At 45.3% G+C, this 19801-nt stretch overlaps 1 protein-coding gene across 1 annotated transcript; it reads right to left on the bottom strand.

Annotated features, from left to right (window-relative positions):
- Positions 1-1839: 1839 nt before the first annotated feature.
- Positions 1840-13348, bottom strand: LOC119401584 (pancreas transcription factor 1 subunit alpha). The gene is made up of 4 exons (XM_037668490.1): positions 13131-13348; positions 6550-6871; positions 4474-4665; positions 1840-3230 (listed from the first exon to the last, which is right to left on the bottom strand). The coding sequence occupies exons 1-4, from the start codon at positions 13244-13246 to the stop codon at positions 3153-3155; spliced, it is 708 nt and encodes a 235-aa protein (XP_037524418.1). The 5' UTR covers positions 13247-13348; the 3' UTR covers positions 1840-3152.
- Between the last annotated feature and the right edge of the window lie 6453 nt (positions 13349-19801).

The following is a 19801-nucleotide window of genomic DNA, read 5'->3' as shown; positions in this document are numbered from 1 at the left end:
CCCAATTAGACAATGGCTGTGGGTCTAACTAGTGCTGTGTATTATCATCTAAAAGAACTTGTTTCTGGGCGAGTTGGTGCCTAAGTTTTTTAAACATGTTATTTCTGGCGCAATGCTTGAAACATGAAGATACGCAGAGAATGTGTATAATCATGTACTAAGAGAACTTGAATAAGTCATATCAGGCGCAGTATGCTTAGCGTCTGCATTTCTTACAAAATAGTATGAGAATGAACGAGGAGGCTGACCAATGCCTTTGCACTGACACCTGCAAGATGACGAGAGCGAACTCGCTCGAGGGTCACCTCCTGGTGTCTTAAGGTAACAATAAGAAAAACACAATGGGTTCTCAGGTCGGCTAGTGTCCCGTGTGTTCGTCCCGTTTTCTGCATTGCTCTGCCACAATGTTAACACTTGACCTTCGGCGATAAGAGCCAATCACCGCAAATACAAATTAACGTCGTCACAACCAGTGAGTTTATATTGAAAGAGTTTACTTGACGAAGGAACATAAGCGCTTCAGCTTTCGATAAATACAACGAAGAATCTATGTACCACTACATATCTAGCGAAGAATTAGAGTACAAGTCCTTAAAGAAATAATGTGTGCGTTCCTGGCCACATTTGGTCATTTAGAGAGAATATGTTCATAGTGAACGCATGGAGTGTGAGTTTTGCATTGGCGACGTGCAGTCTAACCAGGGACACTCGAAATAAACTTTATTATAAAGAATTAACTAAAGGGGACTCAGCGATGGTCTTTATTATAACTGCAAGCTTAGCAGCCCAGTTATCACGGAGTTCACTGCACGGATGTGCCTAAATTTTTCCCATATGGCTTATATATTCTTTGTTTGCTTGTGCATTGATCATATTCAACAAAATTTTGCGTTGAGTCAGCAACAACTCACTATGATAATGCATGTACTGAGTAGCAAATAACAAAGTGCGTTCATCAGTTACCGCGACTTCGTCGCTCGACAACAGCAATCTTGATACTATAGCTCTCCGCAAGTATATAACCATCCTGTAAACGATAAATTCGCTGTCATATAGATGAACGTAGCAGTATCCAGGTCAAGCCCAGGAGTGTAGGCAAAGAATATTTTGCTTTATCACTGCCGTGTCCCCGTGTTCAAATTGCTTTACTCATCTAAAGTGAGTCCCAATTCCCAGGCGGCACAGCCCAGTCTGACAAGGCCACCTTTAGCGATTTTGATATGCATTGCATGATCAAAATGTGCAGCCGGTGCATACGCAAGATGACACTATACACTATCCCTATAAATATATGAAGACTCTAAATAGATCTCCGCGCTGTGTGTATGGTGTATGCAGTTGGCTCGAGCATTACTTCGCTAGTTGCTATGGTTAGGGAATATTTCTCACCATTGCTTTGAGGGGCGATTTGCGTTATGCTATTTACTGTTCTTTAAAGCCTACCTTTCTGTATCATGATGCGTTCCTCCTAAAGATATCTGTGAAGCACGCCAGCTCTCATTACTGGTCAGCATGTTAGGACGTACCATGTGCTCCGATACTACCAACACGTGCCCCTCAGCTTCCGAAGACATTCCGCCATGATATCGGAATTGAGCAAGAAAAAAATAGTAAACAATACACTTTTCATTTTGCTGCCGTAAATGAAGTAGGGTTCGGAATAAAGGTGCACAACCGCGGCAAATGTCTCCGAAAAGTTCAGTAAACTAGTAGTGAGATCATAGTGTTTGTGCCATTACTTACGTGGCGCTGTATATGAAACTTCTTTGGAATAGCGCTAGGAATATAAGGCCAGACTATGGTGTTGGGAGAAGTGACAACGCTTTCAGAAAGGTCTTTTTATAATTCATTTTTTATTGAATCTACAATTTTCTTCCACAAAGAGGGCTCGTACTTACAACAGGAAATGAATGTAAGTAACAACGAAAAAAAAAAAAGAATAGACTAGGAAAACTCTGCAATGCCACTTTGAAAGGAACGTTCTTGAGTATATACACAAGCAACTGCCCCGCGCAAACACAAAATCAACGAAAACACAAAAACAAAGCAGACTCGCCGCATCGAATGCCCGTAGACATGGTGGCTTGGAGACACAATCCCTGATGTCTGATGTATAACACAGTCCTTCTTACAAGTTCGATAGATCACCACTGTGTGCGCTTAGACATGACTTAGGTACATACGCAACGAAACATAAAAAATGAGTGCAAAAGGTTTGGCAATCAGGAGAAAGAAAATTAAAAAAAAAAACGAGTACGGGGCAAGACCCACTTGTGACCAGTCTTAATACTGTTCAAATTGTCCAGAAAATCAAGAAAAATACCACAGTACTGCAAATGTCATCACTCGGATTAGGATACTTGCGATGCTATGACGTCACCGCGCGCTTCACCGATACCTGACGGTAATTCTTCGTGGCATAATGTCGGACAACATTTCCCTGAATGATTTTGGATCTAAACCTGGATGATCTAAACGTGGACCCAAGTTCTTGGGAATGAATTGTGCTATTACGAGCCTATGGAATGGATAATGTCACATATTTAGGGAGTCGCTTGTACTCAAGTCCTCTGAAATGAATCACGCTATCACTAGCCTATGGAATGGATCATGTCACGCATATTGGAAATCACTTGTAACCAAGTTCTTGAGACTGAATTATGCTATCATGAGCACATATGGAATGGATTATGTCACATATCTTGACAGTCATTTGTACCCAAGTTCTTGGAATGAATGAAGCTACTGCGAGCGTGTAAACAAGTCAAAACTGTACATGAGTCGCGAGGTATGTCTCGGTCGGTTGAGGACCACCTTCATGAAAGTGATACTTTGTCGTCATAATTAATCGTCGGGAACAGCGTCAAAATCACAGCTCCTCCGCACAAACAGTATAACGTAGCTTGCTAATGCAATACGTCACAGCTTTCGGAATGACATCACGATACAAGTATGCACGATCAATGTCGCTGGCACCTCAATAAGTGTAAATCCACTGGAGCCGCTGAGGTATTTGCGTCGATGGTCTTCAGAAGATGTCACGTGTCATCGGCGTCGATGAAGTCACATGGGGTGCCCGTCAACAAGGCAGACATGCTCCGCAGTGTGCGAAGGTATATAAAGACCGGGTTTCACAGAGTGTCTCAGGGAAGTCAACTGGCCAACGTGATGCCATATTCTTCGTAGAAGTTGAGGTAACTGGAATAACTCTCCGTACCGCACACGGATGCCTGCAGCGAAAGAAAAAAGAACGTAAAAGGAATGAGAGGCGAGTACTACGCGTGTTTCTGACTTGATTTGTGCCCCAAGGCTAACGGTGAAATGACGTGCTCATAGCGTTGTACATGTTACCATGACCATATTTAAAGGGCCCCAAAACAACCTCTCAAAATGCAAAAAAAAAAAACGCGTTCTACTCTGCTGGCGTTTGCCGTCTTTTCAGCACTATTCGTGACGTCAGCGGTCTGTTCACGTGACGTCATGAGGAAATCAACCCCAGATCGGTACATATACGTAGAAATCAACCCCAGATTGGTACATATACGCAATTCTGCCCTAGCCTGCTTTGTCCGTTGTTTGTACTACCCATTGTATCTTGTCTCGCTTAATTATCCTGTTCGATAAACTGATTTCACTTCCTTTTGTCCATTTTCGACTACACAAACGGAGATAACAGCGTGCAGCCGAAAAGCGCGAAGTTCTGATAGGCTCAACACTTCGTGCTGGTATTGTCCACGTGTTTTATCAATAAATAAGTGGCGAGGAAGAGATAGTGCCTGTAAGAAGCTTAGTGAATGCGAGGAAGAAACCATGTGCACTGTTTCGTCTTCGAACTCGGATTGATTTAGAGGCCATTTAGTAGAGACCCCAGCCACTGTGCCTTATCTTTCTTCCACAAACCACTTTCACCATCGACCCCAGTTAGTATCCCTACTCAAAAGTATTCGTTGCTATTTGACTCCTAATTTCGCAAGCCCCAAACATAACTAACAATATTTCGTTTGCGCAAGATTTTACTTCTTAGCAGACTTTTGGTCAAGCAATGACTAGTCTAATTGCTATGCCAGAAGCTTAATCCAGTAATCTGGCCCAATCTGCCTTCCGAGCCCTCTGTTCTAGATAAGGCTGGCCCCAGCGCTCTCCCCAGCAGTTCGGCTGAACAAAACTATTCTTCGGCTGTACGTCCCTTCACTGGAACAAGTAACGAAACTATCATGTAATTGTTGAAGTTTTACGTCCCAAAACCACGATATGATATCGAGAGACGCCGTAGTGGAGGGCTCCGGAAAATTTCGACCATCTGGTATTCATTAAACGTGCGCCTAAATCTAAGTACACGGGCCTTAAGCATTTCGCCTTCACCGAAACGCGGCCACCACGGTCGAGATTCGATCGCGCGACCTTCCAGTCAGCAGTCGAGCACAATAACAACTAGAACACCACGGCGGAGTAACGAAACTATTGTAGGCTTACATTTTCCAAAGTTATCCAGCGTTGACTAGCATCGTTCTCCTTGTCGCAGACTGGCGCCGGTGTCTCCTGGTAGATGGCATTTGGAGTGCAGACTTCGGGTGTAGTCGTAGATGATGTAACAGCCTTGTCCGCCTCTGTCAGAAGATGCTGAAGGGCTTGGATGTATTCTATGGCTCTGTGAAGCGTCTTGACCTGCAGCAAGAAAAAAAAAAAGCTTGTTAATAATAACGTAACCTCCGGCTCGAAGCCTTAGCAGCGTAGACCATCAAGCAAGCAGAAATAAATCGCCTGATATATTCCGAACCGGGGAAATGACGCGGACGAATCATTATATTTCATGAAGCTCACCAAACCAAAGCTGCTGACTCGTTTTTATTCTCTGCATAGAAGCCTTATGTTGCCTTCAACAAGCTTAAGTTGTAATTGCGTGTTTCTTCGTACGCTTTGTATTTCTTGTTGTGTCATAGATCTATTCAAAATAGACGCGCGTAATTTTTTAATCCTGTCAGGAATCAGGATGTCATCTAACGTCAAATTGACACCACACTCTTGAATTATGAACCATTTTCTATATTACGGCTTGAATATAAAGTCAGATAAACATGCACCTACTACCTAACCATATTCCTTTCCGCTTTAATGTTTGAGTCACAAAACTCAAGACCGGACCATCATCAGTTTTTAATTTTGCGGGCGACTTCGGAATAGGACGGTGCATGTTAGACAAGGGCGTGCTTTGAATATCATTACAAATTTCTTATCTGCCAGCAGCTGCTCGAAAACCGCAACGCATAAAAAATTCGACCGAAACAGCACAGGCTAAAGCAGACAAGGGTACTTTCACTAAAAGCACAGGAATAAATATATTTCTTGAGTGCAACCAATCAGGCAAGCAAATCATTGTTCTCTGGCCTTTTCTCCTTCTCCTATTGGCAAGGAAATATAGCGGAATAGAAGTTAATATTGATGCACTGTACAAGTAAGTTATGCAAACCCACGTGCCACTTACGACACAAAGCTCAGCTATGACATTAATTTCAACAGAAAACAGCTGGAAGTAGCTTGAAGGCTTCAGTACAACTGCTGAAAGCAAGTTAGTTCTGCGCGCATTCATATGCAGTTATAATCATTCTTTTTTCGTGGGTCACATGTAAAACGGCGTAGAGTTACTCTGGATATCAGCGCATCTAACGTCCTTTATGGCAGCTAGCCAATATCACGCACTAAGCCATCAATAATATACAGCACCTATGTATATCTATATGTAAAACAGCTGGTGACTAATGTCTAACTACACTTCTGCTTACCATAACATAACATTGTAGATAAATATGGCATATTAAAATGTCGATAACATACAGAAGCCATCGCTGTAAAGTGTACCGACAGAAAGCCGATTACCGAGACATTAATGAATAGTATCTTGGCAATATACTTAGCATTAGTTAGCATTGCGAGTCAGAATCACATTTACGACTCACAGCCCATATCGCCAGCTGTACCTTGTATAACCAGCAGCTAACTACAGAAACTGCTATTTACTAAATCTTTAGCACCTCTGTTTAGCACGAGTTTGCTCACTGCACCTGCCGCTGTAACTTGTGCAGAAGACAGCAACTACAGAGGCAGCCAGTCACGAATGTCTTTTAGCATTCTGCTTGGCGTTAGTTAGCGAATAAATGAAGCATGTTAACCTAGAGATAGCCCGCAGCATCTGCCGCTTCATCTTGTGCAGAAAATATCTAACTACAGAGGCACCTAGTGAATAATTACACCTCTGGTTGTATAAGCAGTAATAGGTGCCCCAGGCAGACTGGCCGATATACGTTTCGATATAGCATCTTTGTTCAATGCACCGTATCATCCATTTAGAGCGACACTGCATGACTTGAAGTATGTGTTCACGACTATGCATATAGCAGGGATGACTGAGGCAGCTGTTCTTATGATGTCTGAGGCAGCTGTTCCTGCCCATACAGCCTCCACAGCACACGTTTAGCAGCCGTTGCTGTAGCAGCTATGGCGCATAACAGCTCTCGCTGTAACCTGCACAGAAAAGATACGTAGCTTGTTTACCTTTGACAGCCTCTTGGCCCTGTTCTCGACCGGCACGCACTTCCGTAGCCTGCAGAAGGCGTTGTTCACCGCCTGCACTCTGCGTCGCTCCCTGGCATTCCTTCGAGCCACCAGGTGCGGAGGTTTTTCTCGGTGGGGCACGTGCTTGTACGCCGACTTTGGCGACGACGCGGAAGATGACGTCACCGTTGCGCACGGGTCCTGGAGTACGCTACCATCGTCCTTGAGAACATGGTTCGGCGAGCAGCCAGAGTCAGAGTCCCGACTGGACGAGTCGTCTGGCGTCTCCGGTGTGCACGGTCGGCAGTCAAAGTCACGGCTGCTGCAAAAATCAGAGAAAAAAAACATTGAGTTACCTGGTTTTACGACTCGAAACACACCGCTCCGCTATATGGGAGCTACCACGGCAAAGTGCCCCAGATTGAATTTGACCCCTCCTGAGCCCGTACTCTTTAAAATGTCTTACGCTAGAATTTTTCGTTAAAGATACCTTTGACGGTCGTCATGCTGCGCAAATCATCAGCAAACGTGCGGACCAATCGCAAAGAGCACTTACTTACGAAATGGGGTGCTATTCTGGACGCTGTCACGTTCCACCATATTTTCACATTTCGTAATGGCGGCATTTTAAGCCAGTTAGAGAGGCCGTAGCTGCCCCTTAGGCCAATCAGAGCTGACAAGGCGGTTAATTCAACAACATGGCAGAATTCGACAGTGTCCGGCATAGCACTCCTTGTCCCATTCGTGAGTGGTCTTCGCAAATGGCCAGCATTCTCGCTATCGACATCACCAACACCGGGATTGGCTGAAGTACTCTTACGAGCAGTCTTATAGCGTAAGACATTTTTGTGAATACTGGCCATATTGTTAACCTCCAGACACCAACCCATCCGGGACCCTGCCACACTAGATGTCATGCAACCTCATGTCGTTCAGGTGATGGTTCACCTGCTTTTTTTTAACTCTGATATGTCCTCCGGAATAGCACATCCGTGATATCGCCGAGGCCTTTCATATTCGAGAGCATGCGTAGTCATGTAGTCATGTGCCTCCCAGGCTTCTATCCCTCTTATTGATCAAGAGTTCGCTTTCATTATTAAAGCTAAGATCAGCACTTTCGGTTCTTTATTGAATTCGTCGTCGTTCGTTATGTTTTGTAACAGCCGGTTTTGTTTATTTTCATGAGCTTTCCAATAAACATTCCGTTGAAAGACAGCGCTCGTGTCGTCTGTTCTCTTCTCTCTCCACGTCCTTTTGCGTTGTCAACCATGAACGTCATTCAAGTCACGAAATTTCCTGTCCCTTTGCAGTATCCTACTAAAAGAATGTCGACTTAGCTTTTCGTGATGTGATATGCCATTATACGCTACACTAGACGCCATTTGAGCCTATAGCGCGACAATATACACGACAGCATTAGAGGGACTGCTTCTGCTGGTTGCGTTGCTGTATCCTTAAGCGGTTCGACAACTTTTGATTCTAGTAATTGCCAGCCTGTTGACTAAATAAAGCTAAATAAAAAATGAGCAAGCATCGAAGCGCACTTACACGTACTTTGAATATGGTATAAAAAATATTAATATCCTACCACTGTACGCGGATATTGTCAAGTATGAAACAACATTGTCTTCCGTCGCGGTAGTCCGTTATATCACCGTTTTGTTCTGAAAGAAGTATTACATAGAATACCTTGGACGATGCTGATTAGGGCAATAAAAAGTTCTAACATTCCCTGCGCTCGCTGTAGCCTGTTGTGCAGTTTCTTGCGTTTCAATGATGCAGCATAATAGTCGACTATAATTTCAGGGCCCATTCAAGACAACGCTGAAACAGCGATAATTCGCAGTAATTTATTAGAACATTCCGCTGGTGATCAAACCATGCTTGTGCCTATCCATAGCGCTTATTTCACCGCCAGTAACTGCAGCCACTGTTACTGGCGGTGATTCTAGATTTCGTTTAAGTGAAAATATTTCGGTAACTTAAATTTATCCCACTATGAGCACACTTTGAAGACCACTTGTACCATGGGCCAGGGGTGGACAATAAACGAACGTGTCTTTTTTATATTCTCAGAGTTAAACTGCTACCTCTACTTTTTTTAATGCTTAATACACGGACCTATCGTCTACATATGGATATCTGGCATATTAAGCAGTTTCTGTGTATCCAGAAAATTTATTAACTTTCTTGTATTTATAGTTTGCCTGCGGTATATCCTGTCACCTGCTGTTCTTTGTGACATATTGTTCCCCATGTACAATCTATTGGCAAAAGCTAATGGAAGTCCCTGATGCAATGACGCATATTTAATGTGCAGATTGTAGAAAAGTACTGGTAATGAAAGTGCTGGTAGTAGAAAATTAATGCGTTCATGGTAGAAAAGTACTCGTAAATACTTTTTTTTTAACGTTGCGGTAGCTTAGGGGCACTGGTATTACAGCGTTAACTTCGATCGAGGTCGTGGGTTCAATCACTGCCTTGGCGGCCACACTCTGACAGTGGGGAAATAAAAGAAGCCCGTGTGCTGGGAATTGGGCGCGCGCTAGAAAACCCGTATGTGGATAAAGTTAATCTAGAATACACCACTCACAATGCAACATAATCATATTTTATAGTTTCGGCTTGTAGAACAATCGAACTTAATTTTACTATGTTCAGCGAGGAGCACTGTCGAAATAGCAAAAGCCCATTTCATGTGGACATCAGCCGATATTGTGTAACTGAAGCTCTCGTACCATGTATGTTCTTTTCACAGTGTTCATGGTGTGGTCATATGGATTCGTGTTTCTGTTAGCACTCCTGTCCTTGGTGCATGCTACCCTGAATGATAAGTAAGAAAAATCTTCGCAGCTCCGTAACGAGCAATTAATATCATGCTGTGGAGTTCCAACCAATGCATCTTAGTTGACTAGGAAATTTTCCTTATCGAAATTGACAGTATAACCCAAGGCCACCGAGTAAGCGGCGTTCAAGAACTACTACGCCTCAGACTGTAAACCATTCGCGATAAGGATCGGGTCTGCATAACAACAGATAACAAACATTTGCACATCAATTTTCACAACAGCAAAGTTGGTTTCACTACAAAAGCACGAGGAAATTTACATACGGGTACGATCTGCGTGACAAGGAATGTAATATTGCTTAGCCATACGTTTAGCGCCACCACTTTATAAAATTTGAGAAAAATTTTGTTTCGAGTGTAATTGCAAATGAGCCCTAAGAGGAGTAACATCCGACCTGGATAGGTAAAAAGGGCAAAAATTTAAAAAAAAAGTTAGGAAGTGGCAGATAATTTTTGTCGGGCACCCTATAGCTTTGGTTCTCGGCCATAACAGCTCAATGAAGATCTTCATTGTCATCAGTCCGTCTTTATGTCAACTGCAGAGCGAAAGTTTATCCCAGAATTTTACTTCATTCGACGCCATTTTATGCAAGAAATCATTCTTACCATGAAGCCTATTTCAGAGTTCAACATGTCCCGCCTATGGCGCGGCAACCGTTTGTGCTTACTCGCGAAAACAAGTCAGTTACGTAATCACAATTATCATCACAAGCACTGAATATTACGTTTCTTCTAGAATTGGGTCTAATGTGGCAAAGCAAGAACAGCGGATTCGACATCGCTCCGCACTGAGAAGTGCCGAGCGATATCGAATATCTGAGAATATTTAACGAAAAACAGGTTTAGGCGGGTGGGCTTGTTTTGCAAAGCAATCAGAATATCTTTGAGAGTCGAACACAATACCTCGCGCTAAGCTGAGCAGAACATTATGGCTGCTTATTCAACGCTAATGGCGACTGGAGGAAGCACATTGCACTGACCATGAAGGTATACTCTGTCCCGTTATTATTATTTGTCTTCTTGGGGCCGGAACATGATACAAAACATTGCGTTGTCATACCTGATACTGGTCATCGCCCGGCTGTCTTCACTTAATGATATGACATTAATCATTATTGACTCAAATGACCTTTTTGTGTACGTGGATCGTGAATTTGCGATTGAACAAAGAGCCGGGAAAAGATGTTGTCATGATTTCGAATCAGTTGTGAAGAAGGATATAAACACAATTTCATAACGGTGCGCAAGTTTATGCGGGTGTTTTTTTTTTTTTTGTCGATTCTGTCTAGCGGAAGCAAGGACTGAAATGTAGAAAGCGTAAGTGAATTGAAACCCTTGTATATAAGGATGTTACTTCATTTCTCGAATGTTCACACTATTGCTATGCATGAATATTTTTGTGAGGGCTCTGCAGTGTTAGACGGGTTCGACATTCTGCATGCATTCGGTGAGGAAATGCTGAATGTATTTTTTACCTTTATCTTATCCCTCTAGTCCACTAAATCAGTCGAGCACGCTCACTGAACAGGTGATTCAGTTATTTTACAGAAACCAAACAGGCGACCCGATTCCTCCCAAATGTCAATTCGAAACAACGATTAGGAAACGGACTTTCTTATTTCGATCATATCGCAAGGAACGCCAGATAAACAAAGCGACAGTTGATGTTGTAGCTGAAGTAGAAGGTATAGAAGAAAACGAAAGTATAGAAAACTGGGCAAGCCCGTATGAATTCATTATGGTATGCGCCTGGAGAAACTTTCTATAAAGAAAACGAGGCCGCTCGGGCACAAGATTCTTAGGGTGTATTCTTCAGCTTCGCTTCATTATTTATATCCGCAATATCATTTTCACCTATTCTTGATATTTTCAAATTTTGTCGAATTTCTTTTTTTTTCACCACTTTTAGCAGAGAAAATATTGCTTATTTTATACTTTAAGGGTTTACTTTTAAAACCACCAGGTTTTTATCCATTCCCCCAGTGTGGGTGTGTGCCACAGATACAAGAATCTATTTACTCTACATGTATCAGGCGAGCTCAGCATCAATAGACGACTTCCAGACACTTAAAGTAATTAGATCTTCCTTGCACTCGTATAAGAACTCATGGCGTCACCTAGAGTCGTCAACTATTGGATTGTATACCTTGCAACAAGCAACTGTGCAATAAAGCTAGATTTAACTACAATGTAATCACGATCAACCACTGAAAATTCACGAAACATCAATCTCTTCCATGAGTCTCGTTCAACGGAGAAGGCAGCGCGTTGGAGAACAAAATACAGCTTGGACGGGCTTATTGTCAGTTCATCATAACTTGGGAAAAAAGGCGCTCACGTTGCAGCGCAAGTAAGAGCAACTGTCTTCGATAATAGGAAATGAGAAAGTCCCTTCGAACTTACGAATATCTTTATCAAAAATCACAAACGACTTTTCGCCCGTAAGAGCCCTTTTCGATTAGACGCCCGCATTACATTACAATACGTTCAGCGTAACGACTGGCTTAAGTTCTCTCTTAAGATAGATTTCATTGAAAAGTGTGTGTTATTTTTCTGTATATACAAGACTTGAAGTGGGGAACTACGGCCTTACTCTGTGTGCATGTTCTTTTTGCGCGTTTCTGTGAGCGGTGGATGGACTTATTGTACAATAAGCTCGATTCATGACTTTCTTTTCGCGTGCCCTTGCAGTTTATCAATATTTTCCGAACAGAGCTCTGGTGACCGAAGTTATTGGGGTTTACGCGAAAGAGGCTCTTGGGAATACACGGCATCCTGACATGGCTTCTGAATTTAGCCATTGAATTCGTGCACGCACATGCAACGCAATCGCCCCTTCAGTGATTTAAAGAGCGGACAGGCATGGCTTTATAGCGAATGGCAACTTGACCCCCCTTATTAGTTCAACCAAACTTGGTACTGCGCAAGTCGGTGCATAACTTTGGGTAACAGTAAGCGCAGACCAAGAGATGGTCGCACAACTCCCAAAATAGCACACACATCCACTGGAAAAATATTCTTACGAAGGAAATCTATCTTGTTCGGTAGGTAAGGCCAGCAGTATGGGACGCATACTTGCTAACTTGAGAAATACCCTTCGACGGATCGCATGCAGGGTGTTTCAGGTAACTTGCACCTGACATTAAAAAACAAGCATATGCGCTACACATGTCCAATTGCCCCAGTATTGTTCTGAGCCGTAAGCAGTACATCACGATATTTTTTCCAATCCTCCAAGCTGGGTAATTAACAAAGACTTCCTGATTAGATTTTTAATTAATAACACTAACAAAAATCTTCAGTACAAAAGTTGCAGCACTTGTTCTGAAACGTCTCAATATTTCACCTATACTATATAACATAACTGACACTCCGCCAAGATTGGTAATTAACAAACGTTGCTTAATTCACCTTTAAAAATGTAACTCCAAGAAAAAATATTCTATAGAAAAGTCGTACCGCTTGTTCAACAACGTTGAATCATTTCATCTATGCTAACATAACTGCCTTGTCTGATTCTTTTCCAGCTTTTCTTTTGAGTCCGCAAATTTTAAAAATATACTTGGCGCAAGTTAGCTGAAATACCCTGCATAAGAGAGCCCTCACAGCAGCGTATCCTGTGTTTTCGGCTTTGTGAGTGTCTGCTCTGCACTTAATCTTTCCCCAAAGCGTGCAGTTACAGTCTTTTTACAACGCCGGGCTACTGAGCGTCAACGCCTTCTTTAGTACTGACCTTCGACAAAGTCCGGGCAGCATGGTCGTCGTAGTCCAAGCCGGCACGTGACTGAAGAACCCAGCCGTGGTCAGGTGGTCATCGCTGGACGGTGGACTGGGCAGCACACTCGCCATATTCCAGCGCACGCGTGACGAAACTGTTACAGCGGTTGGCAAGCACGCGGAGACGGACGTACCAAACGACTCGACTGAAACCACACTCGGCCGCGACGTTGTCTGCCGCCGTAGCGTTTACTGCTCCCAGGATTTCGAAAATGGTGAAAGACGCGCGTAGGGCGGAGCCTGTGACGTCGCGACACCTCCTTCCCCTCCGCCCCGTCGATGTGACGTCACGCAAAAGCGCCCGCCCAACTGGAACGCACCGCACGAGCTTGCCACGCGACGCGCGCGAGAACCGCTACGCGTCGCGCGCGACGGGGGGTGAGCGTGCGGGAATTGCCTTGGGGCGTTGTGATGCGCATGAAACGCTTAGCCTGTGCGTTTGTATCGTTTCTTTCTGCGCCGGTTGACCGTGAACAGCTGCCTCCAGTGCTGTCTTCTTTCCTTCATTCTTTCTCTCTTCTCAGCCCCAATTCGGTTTTGTCTTAACTTCTTGTTCTTTCTTAGGCATCACTGTCTCCTTTCGCAGGAGCTTCGACGACTTGCATACGCTAGTCGGTAGGATCGACGGTTGGCGCGTGCGCCGATATGACCGCTATAAGCACGCTGCGTCGCCAGCCAATCGGAGGCCTGTGGGTCCGTTGCGTCAAGGGCCCCTAGGAGGGCCGGCCAATGGCCATGAAAATATGTAATTTCGCCCGCTATTTCATCTCCAGTCGGCGACGAACGGCGTCTGTCTGGCCGCTCTGTGAGGGCTCCTTGGGGTGCGGAGCTTAGTATAGGGTGTGCTCACGGTGCGATGAAGGACGTCTGGGCCCTTAGTGATTGATGAGAGGCGATTGAACTGCAATTGGCTGCGGGCGAAGAAATGCGAGACGCGACTCGCTGATCACCCAGACGACTGGGTGTGTCTGAGATTTCAAAAAACTAAACTGGCCCGTTCACATGTTGTTTGCAGAGCGATGACAGGGCACTCTTTTGATTCAGTTTCTGCAAGGCAGTTATAACATTGGTGGCGGTTCGAACTCAAATTGTACTCGTATAGTACTGCTTGAGAAGAGGAAGGCCTGATTCCTGAGCGAATGGCTCTGATGGGCAAGCGACACTGTCGTGGTTAAATAGCTAAAAAGCGATGCCACAAGCACTGATCATCATGTGATACTCATAAGTACAATTTCTCTATAGCGTCCACCCTTTAATGATGTTGGAAAAGGAGTGTCCTTCTTGCGCCAGTAAATAATGCATAACGTATCATTGGTTGTCTGATTTGCGTGAATATATGACCACACGGAACAGCATGACAATTGTAGGTTAGATCTCTGAGCGACTTTTTCTTCAGATGGGAATATTATTTCTGAGCAACGATGCTGTAGGTGTTTTTTTCTATCATAGTTCCATTTCGGAATATATTGTCGAGTTACACTGATGATCTATGACCATGTATATTGACAAGAGTTTCAGTGGACCTCTTTACTGCCCTCCTACCCAACTTACAGTCTATAGAGAAAGAGAGAAGCAAGACCCCCTATAACGGCGAGCACGGTTATATGTCATCGAACCTCAACGAGCAATGTCTACAATCATCGCACTTTCAAAGCGCAGCTCTTAGACGCCCGTTCCTGCAGCATGCGTTCAGAGGCGTCGCTGTGGTCGTCGGCGTCACCAATAGAGCGAACGCGGAGTCAATCGATATGACGGGACGCTGGCCTCTAACCTGGCTTTCTTCCTTCGTCACGCACGCTGGCCCCTCGGTCGGAGCTTGTGCGCATGCAGGGCTGGCACGTGTACTGAGGCTGGCTTCGCTTGTCGTAACGAGGTTGTCGGCGTTTCGCTTGGTTCGCGACGCCTGTAATGCACAGAGTGGTGTGCGTAGCACTCGAGCGCTGACAGTTTCTGTGACAATATGCAACGATGAATGTTACATTGCTATATAACTGCGGTTGGCCACTTTTGGCGTTGCCCCAACACGAAGCTGCGCTCACAATTCGCATTACGCAGTATCGTAATCGTCGGTGAATTTTTCATGCATAGTTTGCCATCGTAATAAGTAATTAGCGGTGTATATCGAGTGATTTCTTGCGCTCGCGTACATTTCAGGATCTACTTCCAATCCTGCTGCCCATACGCAGCCTCATCAAACATATATATGCCCTTGCACTGCGTGGAACTGCCTGGAGCGTTCGTCAAGTTTCGGATGCACTAAACGCGTCTTGCACTGATCGATAACTCTATAGCATTCACAATACACTGCAAAATAGACTCTAGCGTGATGCACACAAGGCAAGGACGCATGTCAACATGATAGTTCTTCCATTCACAGTCTCCTGTGTATGGGGCATGCATTGCCAATTACTCAATATCACCGTTGAGACGCACACAAGGACTGGGGCACTATACAACGAACACGTAATCAACATTTCAAGACGAGTCTATACCACAAAGTTAAAGCGCGAATAAGCATGCAAGAGATAAGAGTGCACGGGCCAGGGGCGTAGCCGGGGGGGGGGGGGTGGTTGGGGGGGGTTCAACCCCCCCCCCCGAAATTTTTCAGTTTTGCTTGCGTATATATATATACACACATACAAACGCACGCACGAACGTACATAAAGTATGGTTGAACGCCCCCCCCCCCCCCCCCCCCCGAAAAAAATTTCTGGCTACGCCCCTGGCATGGGCGTAATGAATATGCTCGGTTATGCGGTGTCAGCTCCATGTTACAGGACGTCACTTCGAATCTCAATTTACTGTATACGGTGTCAACGAAAGACGGCGTGCATGGAGTTCGAATAGATATTACTGAAAGGCCACACCCACGAAGTTATATGCACAGGAGAACGAGTCAACTGTGACAAAGTATGCGACGCAGAGCCTATTCGATCTGGAATGTATATATATTTGCGTCGAAACCGGCAAAGCAGCTCCTCCATCAAGTTGTTTTACGACTCACAGTGGCTGCGCGACCGGTTATTAGACGCGCGAGTCAAGTATCTCCATTCTTTCGTAAGTGATTTGCAGAATGGTCCGCCACGGCGGTACAGTGGTTACGGCGCTCGGCTGCTGGGCCGAAAGTCGCGGGTTCGATACCAGTCGTGGGGGTCGCATTTCGTTGGAGGCGAAATGCTAGAGGCCCGTGTACTGTGCGATGTCAGCGATCGTTATGAGAACACCAGATGGTCGAAATTTCCTGAGCCCTCCGCTGCGGCTTGTCTCATAACCACGTCGGCGTTTGCCAAGCCTGAAGGAAGAGCGGAGCTGGTGGCCTTCCTTGTTTCTCTTTATTTCTGTTTGTTTCTTGTATCTCTTTTCTGCATCTGTTTCTCTTTCGTTCTTTCTCTCTCTACCTATTTATTTCCCTTTCTCGCTCTTTCTATGTTTCTTTTCTTTCTTCCCTTTCTCCCTTTCTCAATTGTCCCTTCCTCTTTCTTTCTATCTCTTTCTCGCAGCTTATTTCTCTCTGCTTCTGTCTCTCTCTTTCTTTGTTTCTCTCCTTTTCTCTTTCTGTCTCGCTCTCCGTTTTTCTATCTCTTTTTCGTGCCTGTTTCTTTCTTTCTCTATCTATCTCTTTTTATCTTTTTATTTCTATCTTTTTCTTTATCTCTCTCTCTCTCTCTTTCACGTGTTTCATGTGCTCCACGTCGCCGAGCAGAGTTTTTGTTTAGCGCACGCATCTGTTGTACTCGCCAGTGTGGTTTGCCCAATTCCATGTGGCGAATACCCACTTGAGGAGTTTCGCACAACGGAGCACAAGTTAGCGATAGCTTAAACAGCTTCACTGTGAAGAGAACGAAGAGAGCCCGTGCCGGTTCATGATGATGATAGTTTTTTTACGATGGCGCACACGTCACCGACACTTTAAACAGTTTCTCTGTTAAAGAGTGAAGACAGGACGATGTGCTTTCTCCCAACACACTCTGTTGAAAGGCAGGGCATCATCCGTGTCCTTCTTTGTGGGCTGCAAGTTTCCCCGTGTATCATCCCCAACAAGCTCATTCTTACATCCTATCCAGTAGTGTCTTGCTTCCCGCTAGGTGTGGTTATACACGCAGAGATATGCACGCACTGTGGTCACTTTTTACGCGCAGCGGGGCCCACACGCACACGCCGCTTGACAAAGGGTCTGTCCACAAGCCCACCAGGTTACATGGCACTGCAGGGAACTAACCGGAGTATATAAAGGAGCGGGGCATCCAACTTGCGCGTACATGGGCGCGTGCCTGGGGACAGCGTGTGCCAGGCGCGCGAGCGACATCACCTGCTGTACAACCCCCCCCCCCCCCTTCCCCCGTAGCTTCCAGTCTCCGGCTCCTGCTTGTGTCCTGCGTACCTGCTTTCGCAGCGGCCAGGTGCTCCGAGTACAGATCATTGGCCCTCGTATCTTAACGGTTCCTTGCCGTCGCCTTGCAGCGTCGCGTGGGCCGTGAACGTGCGTTTTTATTAGATGAACATAAAGGGACACTTGGAGTACCAAGTCACATTCAAGATAGCGTATTCAGGCAACGGGAAACAGACAGACAGACATAGCGACAAAATTAGCTGGGAAATAGAAGGAAAAGCATGGAGGCCGGTCCACCAGGCTCTCGTGCAAAGTTTGCTACACTACGCCGGGGCTATGGGTTTAGAGAATGAACTCAAACGAAGTAAAGAAAGAAAGAAAGAAAGAAAGAAAGAAAGAAAGAAAGAAAGAAAGAAAGAAAGAAAGAAAGAAAGAAAGAAAGAAAGAAAGAAAGAAAGAAAGAAAGAAAGAAAGAAAGAAAGAAAGAAAGAAAGAAAGAAAAATTGGCTGGTTCTCCTGTAATCGAGAGTAGATGTAAGCATGAAATGGATACCGGTAAACCAGGTTTAATCCTAAAATGACTATATATTCGTGCTCGCAGTATCAAACCACACCACCCTACACTCTACTGTGCACTGGTCCATATGGACGTCGTTGTTTCCTGTCAGTACATGAGTAAACCTTGGGCTTGACTATAATGCGGCGACGGCGCGACGCAGGCTATCCGCAGGCCGGACGCTTGGGCGCCGCATCGAGTGGCGTGGCGACATCTCTCGAAGAGGATCTTTTTGCTGGTTTGCTGGTTTCCCGGGTGTCTTCGCTTTCTTCTCCTCCGGAGTGTCCAGATGTTCCCGTTACAGTGCCCGAATAACGACGCTGCCTTTTAGGGGCGAAGCTCCTTAAAGCGGCACCCGTTCATCCCCGTCGCAGTGCGTAACCAGTCTTAAAGGGGTCATGAAGCACCCCTTGGGCTGATTAAAAAAACACATCCTGCGGAAAGCTGACACGGCTATGAACTGCTCTGCCAAATATTACAGTCGTGCGCGCCGCGTAATGGCCACAAGCGGAGCGCGAAGTTGCCGTTTCCCCAGGCACCCTCTTTTCAAACAGAGGCCGGTTCTCACTCTCGTCGGTGGGTGGGGCGTCTGTCCGCTGTACGTCGCAAGAGACATAGCATGCTTATTGGCCGATAGCCGACGTAAATCGAGAGCGGCGTTCGGATCAGATGCGCTTCTTGCCGCGGGGTGCCGCCACTTGCCGGCGCCGCACTCCTCAGTACACGGTAGCCGCACTCGCGCAAGCGAATCACAGCGGGAGAGCGATCGCGTTTCATGACGCGCGCTGGCGTAACTTCTTTCCCCCATGCCATCCCTCCCTGTCTAGCTTCCAGTGCGCTCGCCGGCACGAGAAAAGAGAAAGCGCTGGGAGCGTGCGCCAAACCCCCGTAACTCCGCTGATTCTTGACGGATTCGAGAAATTTTTGCGGCAATCGATTCGGGAGGCAGTACACTCCGATACTGAGGCCATTAGATCATTACTTGGAAAAGTGGTTCATGACCCCTTTAACGCTAGTACCAGATCTTGACCTCCAAGGTGGTGCCGGTGGGAGATTTCTCCTGTTCGTTGTTGAACAATAAAAAATTCGCAGCGTGCGCGTTAACTAAAAGCCGAATTCTTCTGTCTCTCATTCCCCATTAGCAGCCATTGGCATGTTCCAGTAGGAAACGTTAGTAGAAGTAGAAGTGTAAGTGTTAGCTAAAAGCCGACTTCTTCTGTCTCTCATTCCCATTAGCAGCCATTGTTTAGCTCCAAGGTAGTGCCTGGTGAGATTTCTCCTGTGCGTGATTTAACAATAAAAAATTTTGTTCAAAACGCCGTTGATTGATGAAATAAACCAACGAAAGACGCCAGATGTTTTCTAAAAGCAAAACGAAAAGCGCCAGATGTTTCTAAAGCAAAACGAAAAGACGCCAGCTGCTTAACGAAAGACGCCAGATGTTTTCTAAAGCAATGGTTTTCTAAACAATGAAAATTCACAGCGTACATGTAAAATTAAAGTGAGCTGCAAGTCGTCATAACTCTCATCGAACCTTTAGTATAAACGCACCCGATCTCACGTCGGTGGTGATGTACTGGGCAGAATTCACGGAAGATTCAGGGTTTACCGATGAACCTCCGCAGCTTCGCCCACTCATCATCATTCACTCCGTGGATATGCTGTGATTTTTTTGGCTCATGGTCACTCCTCGAACATCGCCGACAACGGGAGATAAAAGAATTTCATGCTTAGGAAGGCA

The sequence above is a fragment of the Rhipicephalus sanguineus genome, chromosome 8 (genome assembly GCF_013339695.2).
Source record: "Rhipicephalus sanguineus isolate Rsan-2018 chromosome 8, BIME_Rsan_1.4, whole genome shotgun sequence".
NCBI lineage: Eukaryota > Metazoa > Arthropoda > Arachnida > Ixodida > Ixodidae > Rhipicephalus > Rhipicephalus sanguineus.
This window is presented reverse-complemented; position numbering and strand designations above follow the sequence as displayed.

What these genes read in the sequence shown, in the direction of transcription:
- LOC119401584 (XM_037668490.1), bottom strand. Translation starts at nt 13,246, where the DNA reads ATGGCGAGTGTGCTGCCCAGTCCACCGTCCAGCGATGACCACCTGACC. An exon ending in GGGCCAAGAGGCTGTCAAAG is followed by an intron (nt 4,666 to 6,549) that starts GTAAACAAGCTA and finishes TTCTTGCTGCAG; the next exon opens with GTCAAGACGCTTCACAGAGC. An exon ending in GCTGGATAACTTTGGAAAAT is followed by an intron (nt 3,231 to 4,473) that starts GTAAGCCTACAA and finishes CTTTCGCTGCAG; the next exon opens with GCATCCGTGTGCGGTACGGA.